The following is a 14,533-nucleotide window of genomic DNA, read 5'->3' as shown; positions in this document are numbered from 1 at the left end:
AATAATATTACATAGTTGTCAGAGTTTGAGCTGGGCAAGGGATTAGCCTTTTCTCCAACTTCACAATCAGATTAAGAGGAAACAAATTGTTAGCAAAGTATAGGACAAATTCTGCCATACACGTGAGTATTTGATAACTAATACATATTATCAATCAGGAACATAGCGGTCCATACATTCTGTAGACTATATGATACCCAGATCCTGTATCCTTGTAAGTGATCTAACCACACATTCTGTAATGGTCTCTGAGGTTGCAATAACAAAATGACACAGCCTGGATGGATTAAACAACAGAAAGGTATTTCTCACAGTTGTGGAGGCTGGAGGTCAAAGACGAAGGTGTGGTGCTGGCTGGCTCAGTTTCTTCTGAGGTCCTTCTCCTTGGCGTGCAGATGCCACCTTCGCACTGTGTCCCCACTTGGTCTTTTTTCAGTGTGCACATCTCTCATGTCTCTTCCTCTTCTCCTAGGAACACAAATCAAACTGGATTAGGCTCAATTTTTACAACCTCAGTTAATCTTCATTAGTCCTTTAAAGGCCCTATATCCAAGTACAGTCACATTGGAGGTTCAGACTTCAAAACATGAGGCTTGGCGTGGTGGCTCATGTCTCTAATCCCAGCATTTTGGGAGGCCAAGGCAGGTGGATCACGTGAGGTCAAGAGTTCGCGACCAGCCTGGCCAACATGGTGAAACCCCATTTCTACTAAAAATACAAAAATTAGCTGGGTGTGGCGACACATGCCTGCAATCCCAGCTACTTGGGAGGCTAAGGCCGGAGACTCGCTTGAACCTGGGAGGTGGAGGTTCCAATGAGGGGAGACCGCCTCACTGTACTCCAGCCTGGGCAACAGAGCAAAACTCCATCTCAAACAACAACAATAACAACAACTACAACAACAACAAAACAAAGACTTCAACACATGAGTCTTGGGGAACACGAGTCAGTCCATAACACATGCCCTAAAAGAGTCCCATGAGACAGCTATGACAATGTTCTAAAAGAAGAAATCCGTCACAGTTGGTATCTGGCAACCAGAATTTGCCATCTCAGTGACTGGATGGAGTGTGGTTTAGGCATTTGACTTCATGTGTACTCCCTACAAGTACAGAGTATGGGGCTTATGAGATGGTGAGACCTTGTTTTGCAGGTGTGAGGAGTGACTGATTCAGTTTATTCCATCTGCCTTTCTCGTCAGTGAAAGCCCATTTTCTACATCCATGTTGCTAGAGAACACACCACTAAACTTTCCAAGGAAAAAGCACTTCTAGACAAATTACACTAGCTAGTGAGACCTCCAGTGTTGAGCAGACATAGAAGATGTCAGCTGACAGGCTTTAGTGAGAACTTCTGGAGTGTGGACTTTCTGATTAGGCATTTGCTAATCAATGCAGGAATGTGAATGTTTGATTACTGAAACTGCTACCCCTAGGAGGTGGATTGAAACTAATCATCTTCATAGAAGCAGAGAGTATAAGGATGGTTGCGGGCGCTGCAGGGAGAGGAAAATAGGGAGATATTGGTCAAAGGGTACAAAATCTCACTTATGCAGGATAAATAAGTTCTGGAGATCTATGTACTGCATTGTGACCATAGGTAATAGTGCTGTATTATAGACTAGAAATTTGCTAAGGATTGAAATATTAAATGCTCTCACTAAACACACACACACACACACACAATGGTAATTATGTGAGATGGGATATGTTAAACAGCTCGATTGTGGTAATTACTCCACAATGTATATGTATATCCAAACATCATATTGTACACTTTAATTGTCTACAATTTTATTTATCAGTTGTAACTGAATAAAGATGGAAATTTAAATAAAATATATACTCTTTTATACCACATCGACAGAACTAAAGAAGAAAGGAGATTTCCAACATCATGATGTGAATTGTTTTCTGATGATGTCTAAATCTCCTCACAATTCCAACATCAGTTCCACTTTCCTTGAGAAAAGTAAACCAGAATCTTTGTCTGACTGTAATGTTTCTGACAGTCTGAAAAAGAAGGAACTATCTTATTAATGGCATCCAGAATTTTAGTTTTGCATATTAAGAAAGGCGCTGAACACCCTAATTTCTCTTTTTATGTGGATGATGGACCCAGGGAATTTGATACCTATTCTGAGAATTTATGTAAAATCGAGTAATTTCAATTAGGTCTTTAAATTGAACAATGGTGTCAACACTAGCTCTTTCCGCCTAGTAAAATAAACAAAGGAATATTTAAAGAAGGAGGATGCTTTTGTGGTAGGAGTTTTTAAGAAATTATTTTAGGCAGATAGAGAGAAAAAGGGGTCCTTGGGAAATTTTCATTTTTAAAGATGTTTCTTGTCTAGCTGGAAAGCCCCAGCTCTTAGAGCCAAACAGGCGACCTTTGATATGCAAATGTGAGCCATTAGAAACTAGGTCCACCCAAACCTGGGGATCCCTCTGCCTTCTCGCCCTTGCCCCACGTGTTCCTGGCAACATGGCCACCCCACCCATCCCCAAGTGTGTGGAACATCATGGCGGCCTGCATTTGCATATTAAAAGACTAGGGTGGGAGGGCCAGTTTTTTCCAGGCCCACGTAAATGACATGCCTGGTCAAACCAATCCCCTAAGCAAATCAGACACCACCTCCTCCAGCCTCTACATATACCTGGCGGGTATCCATCCCACTTCGGGTTTCCTCTTTTGGCTTTGGAGACCCCCCTGTCTGTCTCCGTACAGGGGAGCTTCTTCCTTTTGTCTTCTCCCTTTTGTCTTCTCCCTTCCTTCTTGCCTATTAAACGCTCTGTTCCTTAAAACTATTCCACGTGTGTCTGTGTCGTTTTTTTCTAATTGGACTTGAGATGAAGCAGCTGGTGTTCCTCCACTAATCGGAGCTGTATCGTTTTCATGGGCTGGTAACAAGAATAGAGAGCCATCCATAGCCACAAGACGCAGAACCTCTTCTGGCAAAACGGTCCTGCCTCACCCAGAGGTCATTAGTGGCTATCAGGGCAGACAATTGTTGTTGATGTTGTTCATGTCCCAACTCATTTGTTAGGCTCACGGTACCAAATTTTATTTGGATTTAGTTATTTTTATTACCTGGGAATTTTAATGAGGTTTTTCCTTCTGACCAGTTAGAGCATCAAAAACCCACCCTCTTTCCTGCTGCTGTCATTAGGAACCAGGAGGCACATGACGGGGGCTTCTCCAGTCCTCTTCACTCCATCCCTCTGAACATGGTGGCCACAGTTAAGTGTTGGGATTTTGAATAGGTTGAGCTGATTATTATGAATTTTCAAGAGGTGGAGCTGATTATTAGTGTGAGTTTTGGGACTCCTAAGAAATTATCAGATAAAGATGCTACATTTTTTCCTCAGGTATCAGTAACATATGGATCATAGAAGCCTGAGATGGTGAGTGGAATCTGAAAATAAAATCTAACATTTACCAAAGACACAGAGAAGGAGAGAGAGACTGGATTCATTATTCTGGCCCCTGAGTCTAGTCAGTCAGTTCTACTCTTGGGCTTCGTAGTTCTATTCATCAGTGACTTCCTCTGTTTTGTTGAAAGCAGATTGAGCAGGGCTTCCAGAAACCTGCACCCTAAGGAGCATCAGCTGGTACAGAGAACTCGGCCAAACCCACCGCTGTGTTTGACTGTGAATGAAAGTGGGCACACGGAGAGGGCAGCCCACCAGGCAGGTGTGGCTCACATCACTGAGGAGCCCTTTTCATTCAAAGATGATCAGCTTATAAAACACCAGTGATGGGAAGTCCCAGGCAGGTCCCCCAGGACCTACAACAGGGGCCAGCCAAGAATGGCCAGCCATCTCTCTACTGGGTCAGAAAGAAATAACGAAAGGGGCTGAACTTGGCTGTGTGAGCTGTCAGCATGGAGGTCAGACCCGACCAAAATCCAGATTCCGACCGCTGCTCCCTAGAGCAGTGGAAACCCCAAACACGGAGAAGACAAAGCAACAGAGCAATTTCCTTACCCAGACCACTGGCAGCCCCATCCTTCTCCATCCCTCAGGTTGCTTGGTTACTGGACATTCGCTTTGACTATGCTCCATTCGAGAAAGTTAGAATGAAAATTTGGGTAAATGGTGAAGGAATTCAAGGGAAAGAAAATGCACCCACCACGTTTACGTTACAATACCAAGCTGGACCAGACATTTTCTCATTCAAGGATGAAAGTGTTACTCGGGGTCCTTGCTTCCAGGCTCCCAACATGGTGGCGGCCACTTCCAAGATGGTGGCAAGCCTTGTGTTCTCTGAGCTGGGGTTCTTGGCCTCACAGATTCCAAGGAATGGAATCTTGGGCCATGCAGTGGGTATTATAGCCCTGTGAGAAGCCGTGGGTCATGGAAGAGAACCATGAAACCCACTCACTAGTGTTTAGCTCGATTAGGACGAACCCTGGGGAACTTGGCCATGCGGGAACAATGGCGAGACTTTACCCCGATCGGGAGCGGCAACGAGCACCTTGCTGGACCAGGAACACAGAGGACACCCTGCCGGATCCAGAGGGGATGGAAGTCAGCCACGGGTATGCAATGGCGGCCAGCAGCAGTGGTGGACGGCGAGCAAAAGCTCAGTTCCAGCCATAACAAACACAGACCAGAAAAGTGCAGTTGCAAGATTTAATAGAGTGAAAACAGAGCTCCCATACAAAGGGAGGGGACCCCAAGGGGGTGGCCATTGCCGGCTCCAATGCCTGGGTTTATATCCTGATCATTGTCCCTCCCGCTGTGCTCTCAGGCAGTAGACAATTGGCTATTTCTTTACCTCCTGTGTTTGCCTAATTCGCATTTTAGTGAAGTCTCTTTACTATCTGATTGGTCGGGTGTGAGCTAAGTTGCAAGCCCCCTGTTTAAAGCTGGAAGGGTCACCTTCCCAGCTAGGCTTAGGGATTCTTAGTCGGCCTAGGAAATCCAGCTAGTCCTGTCTCTCAAATGGATGTGGGCCATCGGAAAGTTTCACCAACATGATAGGAAGGAAAATATACAGCCTTAAGATGCAATGGGAGATGTTTTAACAAGGATTTTTACTAAAGGAAACTTCTTTTTTCCTTTTGTGTAAAATTTCTGTGAACCCAGAAAATCTGAGACAGGTCTCAGTTAATTTACACAGTTTATTTTGCCACAGTTTATTTATTACACCAAGACACGCTGGTGACAGCCTCAGGAGTCCTGATGACATGTGCCCAAGGTGGTCCGGGCACAGCTTGGTTTTACACATTTTAGGGAGACATGAGCTGTCAATCAATATATGTAAGAAGTACATTAGATCCATCCAGAAAGACAGGGACAACTCAAAGCAAGCTTCCCCCTCCCCCACTGAGAGCTTTCAGGTCACAGGTAGGTGAGAGACAAACGGTTGCATTCTTTTGGGTTTCTGAGAAGTTTTTCCAAAGGAGGCAATCAGATATGCATCTGTTTCTGTGAGCACAGGGGTGACTTTGAATAGAATGGGAGGCAGGTTTGCCTTAAGCCGTTCCCAGCTTGAAAAGGCCCAAGATATTTTCCTTTTGCATTGCTTAGACAGCCCAGACTTTATACCTACAAACAGGCTGGCCCTGTGGGGAGAGCTAAGAGAGTTTTCAATCTTTTCGCTGAGGCACCTGAGCAGCTTAGCTGTAAATATAAGTATCATCTTTGGCCCACATCTATTTTGGAATTGAAGGAATTAAGGAGAAGAACCTGGGAAAAAATTTAAGAAGCTGAAAACAGTAAGTTGAGTGGAGTGACAGTGCTCCATTTCTCCAGTCTCCTGCGTGTATTATTAAAGCAAAAGGTTGAGGTAGATGAAAGCATTCACTCTGGCCCAGAAGCTCTCGTTCTTGTGACAGTGAATAAGTCTCATGAAATCTATAGAGAGAGTTTTATAAAGGGGGGTTCCCCTGCACATGCTTTCTCTTGCCTGCTGCCATGTAAGACATGCCTTTCGCCTTCTGCCACGATTGTGAGACCTTTCCAGCCACGTGGAACTGTGAGTCCATTATCCTCTTTTTCTTTATAAATTACCCAGTCTTGGGTATGTCTTTATTAGCAGCATGAGACAAGACTAATACATCCCCTCCACCCCCTCTGCTGCCTGATTTTTCACCAATATCCTGTCTTGAAGGCTTCACAAAGCATAAAATTGATTCTTCCAAAGGCATGGGTTATATATACCATATAGTTAAGAGAAAAGAGAAGGTAGGGAGGAGAGTGTTTTCTCAAAAATTAGCACATCTCAGAAAACACGTGTAAGAAATGCATACAGAGATAGCCAGAACATCTGCAGTGAAGCTTGTTTAGAAACTGAATCAGGAAAGTTCTCCATGAAAAGAATTTCTGGAGTCAGGCAGGCATTTTTTTTCCCCTCCCAATAATTGTGCCTCTTATTCCAGAGACAAATGGAATTTTTCTTTGGGGTTCGAAGGCCAAGGTGAAATCCATGCCTTACGATCAGGCATTGCCACTAATGTCAACAGCAAAGACGGATTTATTATTAATGCTTCCATAAATATTTAAAGTTCAGAAGTCAGAGAACTAAGAGGACCCTTAAAAAATCTCCATGCTGTCAAGCTAGCACTTAGACATTTTCCCTCTTTGGTTACCATCGTGGGAAAAAAAAAAAAAATCTCAAAATAGCTACAAAATAGCTACACCGGCGGAGTGCCATGGCTCCCGCCTGTAATCCCAGCACTCAAAGTATCAATAATTAACATTAAAAATGGATTCCAGAAGTCAACTTCTGATTATTAAGGTGGCTTATTTAGCTGGCTTATTTCATCCTGGTGTACCCTTTCTCCCATTTTTTTTTTTTTCTTTTTTCTTTTCCTGCTCTCTTCAAGGCTGGCCACAAGGCTCTGTCATAATCGGTAACTGTTTTTTGTGTGTGTGCTTTAATCCTTTTCTGTGCAACCGCGCTTAAGTCCTTGGCAGTTAATTAGCAATTCAGATGCAGACCACCTGTAATGAGCTCAGCATGGAACAGGTGCTCCATGAATATGAACTGTTATTACATACATATGCATGCTTCAAGAAATAGCCGACTCTTGACCTGCATGGTGGCTCACGCCTGTAATCCCAGCACTTTGGGAGGCCTCAGGCTGTGGGTGGATCACCTGAGTGAGACCAGCCTGGCCAACATGGTGAAATCCAGTCTCTACTAAAAATACAAAAAAGAAAAAAAAAATAGCCAGGTGTGGTGGTGCCTGCCTGTAGTCCCAGCTACTCAGGAGGCTAGAGCAGGAGAATCACTTGAACCCGGGAGGTGGAGGTTGCAGTGAGCTGAGATCACAGACTAGGTAACAGAGTAAGACTCCATCTCATAAAAATAAATGAATAAATAAAAAAGAAATAGCCAGTTTTAGTAAGAAAGTAGAACTTTTTTTACTTTACAAAGAAATGATTTCTTTCCCTGAAATCATTGTTGGTTATTCTCTGATGAAGAAATGTTGAAATTCAAAACATAGTTCACAGAAATCACAGTAAAACAAATACAACTGCAATTCAGCCCACTCAAGTGGACATTTGAGGAGCTGAGATAATGCTGATGAGTTTCACAGGGCAAATTGTGAGCTCACATATTCTATAATGTCCAGTATGTTAGTTATTTGTTTCTGACGTTGGCTTGAAAGTAATAATGCCTCATTTTCAGTATTTCTCTATATTCTGCTTGCCACATGCATTGCCTTTTTCAAGAGGCTGTGTAGTGTAGTGAAGTGACTTTCCAGATCTGCCATTTACTGTCTGAGGGATCCTGGATAAAGCATACAGATCTTCTAAGCCTGGTTTTCTCACCTGCACCATAAGAACTAGAACAGCACCGGCCGGGCTCGGTGGCTCACGCCTGTAATCCCAGCACTTTGAGAGGCCAAGATGGGCGGATCACAAGGTCGATAGATTGAGACCATCCTGGCTAACATGATGAAACCCTGTCTCTACTAAAAATGCAAAAATTAGCCGGGCGTGGTGGCTTGTGCCTGTAGTCCCAGCTACTCGGGAGGCTGAGGCAGGAGAATTGCTTGAACCAGGGAGGTGGAGGTTGCCGTGAGCTGAGATTGCACCATTGCACTCCAGCCTGGGTGACAGAGCGAGACTCCATCTGAAAAATAAATAAATAAAATAAAGAACTAGAACAGCACCTATTCACGGGGTGAAACACACAAAGCACGGTGCCTATCCGGAGTCCACAATTATGAGGCCTGTTCCTATTCTTCATGATAGTCATATCACCAGCTTATTTTTTAACCATGCTCAGAAACAAGTTGCCAGCTCTTTAGCGCAGCGGCAATACCCTCCGTGCTGACACCTGCCCATGTATCCATGAGTAGGTGCAACTCTTCTATTTTCCTGCTTACTCCTTTGAATCCCAAAATCTGGTACCATTCCGGTACTGCCTGCGGCCCTGCCATTCCATGCCTTGTCTGGAAGCCACTCCTACTGTTGTCTTTGGGACACCGTTACTCATCCTACAAGGCCTCAATCAAGAATCTTAGGAGGTCGTTGGTGCCTACCTGCCCAGGGCGGAGACCACTAACCCCTTGTGAGAGCTGCCACAATGCTGCTTTCTAACTTGTCTATGCTAGCTCCTCACAGTGTGCTGTGATTGTTGGGTGACAGCTCTGTTCCTCACAGTGAATGGGTGCCATCTGCAAGGGGTAGCCACATGCCTTTCTTGTCCTTGGATCCTTAGCGATCAGCAGTGCCTGCCTGCCTCTGGGAGAAACTCAGAGGCTTACTGAGCGGACTTACATTGGCATCTAATATTCTCCAACTTTCTGTCTGATCCTACTCCACGGCTTTTTCCTCCTTTCTCTTAGCAGTGTTAGAAATGCTTGTTTCCTGATGTTGCAAAGAAGTAGCATTTGAACATCAATATAATTTTCTTAGCAAGACCGTGTTTTTACTTTCTGCAGAAAGAGTACACTCGCCAGCAATTTTGCCACGAGAGGACACCGAACACAGGAGACAGGGTCATTTATCACCTGACGCGTCCACCCTGCTGCTGTGTGCATTTACCACTGGCTGGAACGGGACCTCACATTCTGTGTCTGTCCCGATTGGCTGGTAACTTAGAACTTTTTAAAAGAGGCAAAGGCAGAGGAGAACAAAGGAAGGAGGAAGTCACTTGTGGAATGCTGAGAAAGGTAAACACACCTCCAAATAAGGAGGAGGAACAGGCTATGACCTAATGCTTGCTTGGTCCAGTATAAGTATGCCAGGAGAAATATTTAGGCTAAATTGTGGGAGCTAAGAACGTAAAGTACACTGATTTCTTTATTACGGCTAGCAGATATTTAAGAATGTTAGCACAGGTCTTTGAATAAAGTTTGCTTCTAAGAGAAGTTACTATTTATTCCTAGTTAGATGGGGAGGAAAGTCTCTTTGAAGAGGAACCTCTACTTTAGTTTTTACAGCAGCGTGCACCCCATCCTTCCTCTGACCCCATGGAGGAACCCGGCTCAACCTGGACAATCTTAGCTGCCTATTCCCCCAGGATAGATTCGGGATAGGCATGGAAACCGATCCAGGCCTGAGACTCTCTCTAGATTTTTAAAGTTTAAAACTGGAGTGAAAGCCTTGCCACCAGAGACAAAGGCTGGAGAGAGAGATGGGTGCTGTTTAACCTTGTGGAGAAGACTTTGCTGTGGGAACAGAGGAGTCCAAACCAAGACCAGACAAGCTGAGATCAGCAGGAAGGAAGAGAAAGGCACTGGCTTCGTTCTAGTCCTTGGGACTCAGGTCCCTGTTTTCCCCACCTCCACCCCCAACACCCAGCCTCCCAGAAACAGCCCCAGACAACTTCTGCTCTCAGTTGGTTCCTGCTGCAATTCTGTCCTTAAGACGAAAAAAAAAAATCCTAAATGATAGGATAAAACTCAGCCACCAACTTTCAGTGTTTACAATCTTCAAGGCATTGTTCTTTATTACTATTTTCTTTATACTTCCTCCAGATCATGTATTTAGTAAATCTCCCCTCTCCTGAGCCCCACGGCTCATAAAAGCTGAACCTAGGATGTGGATCCAGCAGCAGTCTTTTCAATGCAGGGTAATTTTCTATTCACCAAGTTGACCCCCTTGTCACAATCTGAAGCCTGAAAGTAAAATGTAAAAAGTATTTGAAACTGACTTGTAGGAAGCTGAGGGAGACATTAATATACATCAGACTTCTTAATATCTTCAAAATGTTTTAAGGGGGATTTTCTTTGTAATAAGCCAGAGGGATTATGTTTTTGTTGTAAAGAAGAATTAGATTAATGAAAGCATTTACACGAATGCTTTGAACTTTAAACAACCTGTGTTCAGTAAGCTGAAGTCATATCATAGTTGTATTTCTTAAAGAAAGTGATTCACACAGTATTTTGTAAGTATTTGTTAATAGGAGGAATGGAAACACAAGAAAATCACTAGTAATAGGTAGACTGAAGATGCAATTTATGGGATATCATTAAAATGCAATTATTCTGTTTCCCTGAGCCCTTCAATTTTCTCCAATGAGTTAATCCTTCCTGTAAATGGATGAAAATTTCAGCTAGCCCAGGACTTGCCACCACCTCTCTTAGGGTCAGTAGTAGTCCTGTGTTCCCCTAAAAGTTGCAAACAGTCTAAATTAGAATAATTGATTCAAAATATCACGGAAAATTTCCAATACAATTCTACATTAAATTATTTCCTTTCCCAGCTCTAGCTGGAAGACTTTGGTGGGAAATGGTGGGGAAAGTTTCTCTTCTCTCTCCCCTCTCTTCTTTCTGGGGTTTCTAATCTTGCCAGGGTTGGTGAGGGGAAGGGGAAGGAAAAGGAAGAAAGGACACAAAAGAGATAGGAGATTGTGACATACTGTCTTCAGCTGGCTTGAGGTCTCTGGTCTGGTGGAAGTTTCAGTCTGATTCGTTCTCTGGGCTCCTGGAAGGTACCCTGTCGGGCACTCAGATGGCGATCCCCCTGAGCTATGCATAGTGTGCTTCTGCAGACCCCTCCTGAACCTCCACAACTACTTTTATTTGTTCATCCACCCCACTCTGACTCTGCCCAGGCCGCATTGCCCTCCAAGGGTGCTGTTTCAATGGCTCCAGGCTGGTTCTCTGCATGGCTAGAGGACCACAGAGTTCTGATTGCCTGGTGTAACTCCCAGCCTTGTCTATTTTTTATGCATAAGTATCAATAGCAAACATGCTCATATTCAAACACATCTCTCTTTGGACAGTAAATGCCAAATGTCACAGTCAACTCAGGACTTACCCATTTCTGGTGCACAGGACATGAAGCCTTGTTCCTCCAGTGCCTTCTGAGAGCCCACGTCCCTTCTAGGATTAGAAGCACCTCCCAGCTCTGATACCCAACAGGAAACCAGCCCTTCTGAGCCTCACACATTCTAAGCAGGACTCAGATCCCAGACCACAGTGCCCATGAGTTTCAAGATTGCCTTTAAACATAAAGATGACTCTTCACCAAGCTCTGTCCAAAGAAATTTTTTCTTGCTCACTTCTCTTGACACTTCTCTGTTCTAGAAAAGGGGGAGATCCTTTAAGCATTAAAGAACCACTTTTCAAAGGTTTTGTTTGAAAATCTGCCTTTTGATTTTGTACCTGATTTTGGAATTCTTGATGCTTTCAAAAAAAACTTAGATGTTAATACCTTGCCTCACATGGTTTTGTAGCATGAAAGGATAATTAAAGCACCAGCATTAAAACTCAATCCTTAGCAAGGTGTTGTCTATGATCTCCTTAATCTTCACAACAAGATAATCGAGGATTGTCTGCTGAGGTCAGCAGCGGAACCCAATGGAGTCAACCCTGCAGGCAAGAAGGGACACGTGTGGCTTCTCCAGTATGCTGAATTCATGATAAGGACTGGACAGCTTCTTACCTAGCTGTGTGTTGTTTTCTCTTTCATTAAAGTTTTGGTCTAACTCAGTGACTTTCAACACGTTGAGAGGCATAGTTATTACTTAAAAGGATTATATACACAAATACATGCATACTCTATAATTTACAGTTGATTTAAAGGAATTTCAAGAGGAATTTTGACCTCAAATAATTTTCCTCTTATACGCTAAATGTGGAAATGAGATACGTATTTAACATACAATTACATTTTGCCAGATGTATGAAATCTTCTGTGAAAATATTCTAAAATAAATGAAATGCCATCCCTTCATTTGTACTAAAATGTATTTTAGTCTGATGAGAGTGAAGTTTATATAGACTGATGATTCAAAGGACTATGATTTTTGCAATTATAATTTTAAAAGCAAATATCTATCAAACTATGATAATACATCAATTTTCTAACTTATTTGTCTATATGAGCTCACTTTTTAATAACTAGTTTTTGCTTTATTCTACAGTTTGCAGACAACTCCAAACTCCACACTTGGATTTTCTCTTCTGCCTTTGTTATTCTTTAAATATCTACATTAACAGAGGCTATTTCTCCCCAAAGAGACCATTTTTCCCAATAGTACATGCAGGTGGACCCTTACCTGGCACACACAGGCCTCCTGGCCCTCCAGCGCTGGTACCTGGGCTCTACCATTTGACTGCACCCATGTCTGTCTGTGCTGGGCTCTGTCCCGGTCGTGTTACCCCTGAGGTGTCCTTAGGGCACAGGGATGCCAAAGAGCCCCATGTGATCTGTCAACTCTGAGTAAACTCAAGAGGCTCCTTGGGGTTCTGAGCTGAGGGCCAAGGCAGCCCACGTCTGAGCTTCATTACAAAGAAAAGTGGCAATCAGTGGGCAATGCCCATTAGTAGTTTTTGGAAGGTGGATCTAGGGGGACAAACCCAGAAAGGGACGAGGCACATGGTCCATCCCTGCCCTAGATGGCTGCTTTTCTATCAGGCTGCACAGTCTCACCGGCCACGTGGCCGAGGAGGCCATTGGAGGACCGCAAAGCTGCAAGTGGCTTTCCTGGGGCCTGCAGGGAACAGCTGGAGGACGCCTGGAAGGGCACCCACATTGGGTCTCACAGGAGTCTGCACCCTGCACGTCACGCTGGCATTAGCCCCTCATCCTCTGCGGATCATCTCATCCTGGCGAAGACAGCTGGCTGGCCTCAGAGGGTGAGACACAGCTCGAGGGTAAAAACATTTTTACAAGACATGGACACAAAAGTGGCCTTTACTTCTGGATAAGCTTTTAAAACTTCCCATTTACCCGAAAAGGTGTACTTCCTGTGTGCCACCAAGAAACCTACGCTGAGTAAAAGGACTGTTTCACTTTAATCAAGTTCCAGAATGAGGGTGCCCAGCTCTGAAAAGCACTGTCGCAGGAGGAGATTCGAGGGTGCATGCAAAGCAGTGTTTCTAGAAAATACCAAAGGAAACGGACATTACTGCAATGTGGACTCCCGCTTCCCAAAGCTGCTCCATCCCCGGGGCGGAGGCCACGTCGTCCAGCTGGCCACTGGAACCTCGTCCTGCTCCTGCCGGAACCTCGTCCTGCTCCTGCCGGAACCTCGTCCTGCTCCTGAAGTGTGTGCAGCAGGTGTCAGCTGAAGTCCTCCACGCTCTGCCTGGAGGTTTTGGATGCTTTCTTCAGGATCCTCTCCATTTGTTCTGCAGATTCTTGAAGGCCACCTGGGCTGGGGTCCACTTGTCCTGGCCACACTGCTTCTGCTCCTTCATCTTTTTGCTCATTCCATCACTTCCTTGAGTTTCACCTTGTCTTGGTCTTTCTTTCTCTTCTTCTGCTTGGTTATGCTGAGCTCTGCGATGCTTTTAAGCCTCAGGTGTGAGCCACCTGCTTTTGGGTCTGCTTGTGGGCCACCATGACATCGGCCTGCAGTTCTGTGGGTGGACTATGTATTAGCTCATTTAATCCTCCTAACAACATTACGGGGTAAGTGCTATTATGCTTTCTATTTGTATAGGTGAGAAAACAGTACTACAGAAAGTGAACACCTTGCCCAAAGTTATGCAGAAAGTGAAAAATCAAGAATTCTAACCCAGACAAGTAAATTCTGTCAGCAAATGCAGCTAATAGAGATACCAACCAGGTGTTCAAAGGGTTCTAGTTACTTCTGGAAGTGAGGTGAGGCTGTGTAATAGCTAAGAGGTGAACCTGGTTCTCCAGGGTAGAGACGAGGCAACAAGAGAAGGGATTCTGCAAAGAAACCAGCAATTGGTGGGGAACACAGGGATGGAGAGCAGCCACGAGTTTATGTAGGTTGAATTTGGAAAATCTGTGCATAGAAAGATGCAGGGCCCACTGGGCTCGGTGGCTCACACCTGTAATCCCAGCACTTTGGGAGGCCGAGGCAGGCAGGTCACATGAGCCCAGGAGTTTGAGACCAGCCTGGGCAACACGGTGAGAACCCATATCTACAAAAGCTACAAAAATTAGCTGGGCATGGTGGCATGCACCTGTGGTCCCAGCTACTTGGGAGGCTGAGGTGGAAGAATTGCTTGAACCCAGGAGGTGGAGGTTGCAGAGGGCCATGATCGTGCCACCGTACTCTAGCCTGAGCAACAGAGTGAGAGACCCTGTCTCAAGAGAAAGAGAGAAAGAGGAAAGAAAGAAAGAAAGAATGAAAGAAAGAAAGAAAG

The 14,533-nt window shown here is 44.5% G+C and overlaps 1 protein-coding gene across 1 annotated transcript in view; it reads left to right on the top strand.

Annotated features, from left to right (window-relative positions):
• LOC105516376 overlaps positions 1–14,533 on the top strand; it is a 65,001-nt gene that overhangs the window by 44,157 nt on the left and 6,311 nt on the right. The window contains 3 exon segments of the mRNA XM_011948572.1: positions 2,883–2,980; positions 12,850–12,966; positions 12,968–13,048. Coding sequence (XP_011803962.1) covers positions 2,883–2,980; positions 12,850–12,966; positions 12,968–13,048 — 296 coding nt within the window.

The sequence above is a fragment of the Colobus angolensis genome, unplaced genomic scaffold (assembly GCF_000951035.1).
Source record: "Colobus angolensis palliatus isolate OR3802 unplaced genomic scaffold, Cang.pa_1.0 Scaffold28, whole genome shotgun sequence".
Classification (NCBI taxonomy): domain Eukaryota; kingdom Metazoa; phylum Chordata; class Mammalia; order Primates; family Cercopithecidae; genus Colobus; species Colobus angolensis.
Note: the sequence above shows the minus strand (reverse complement) of the source record. Positions and strands in the feature narration are given on the sequence as shown.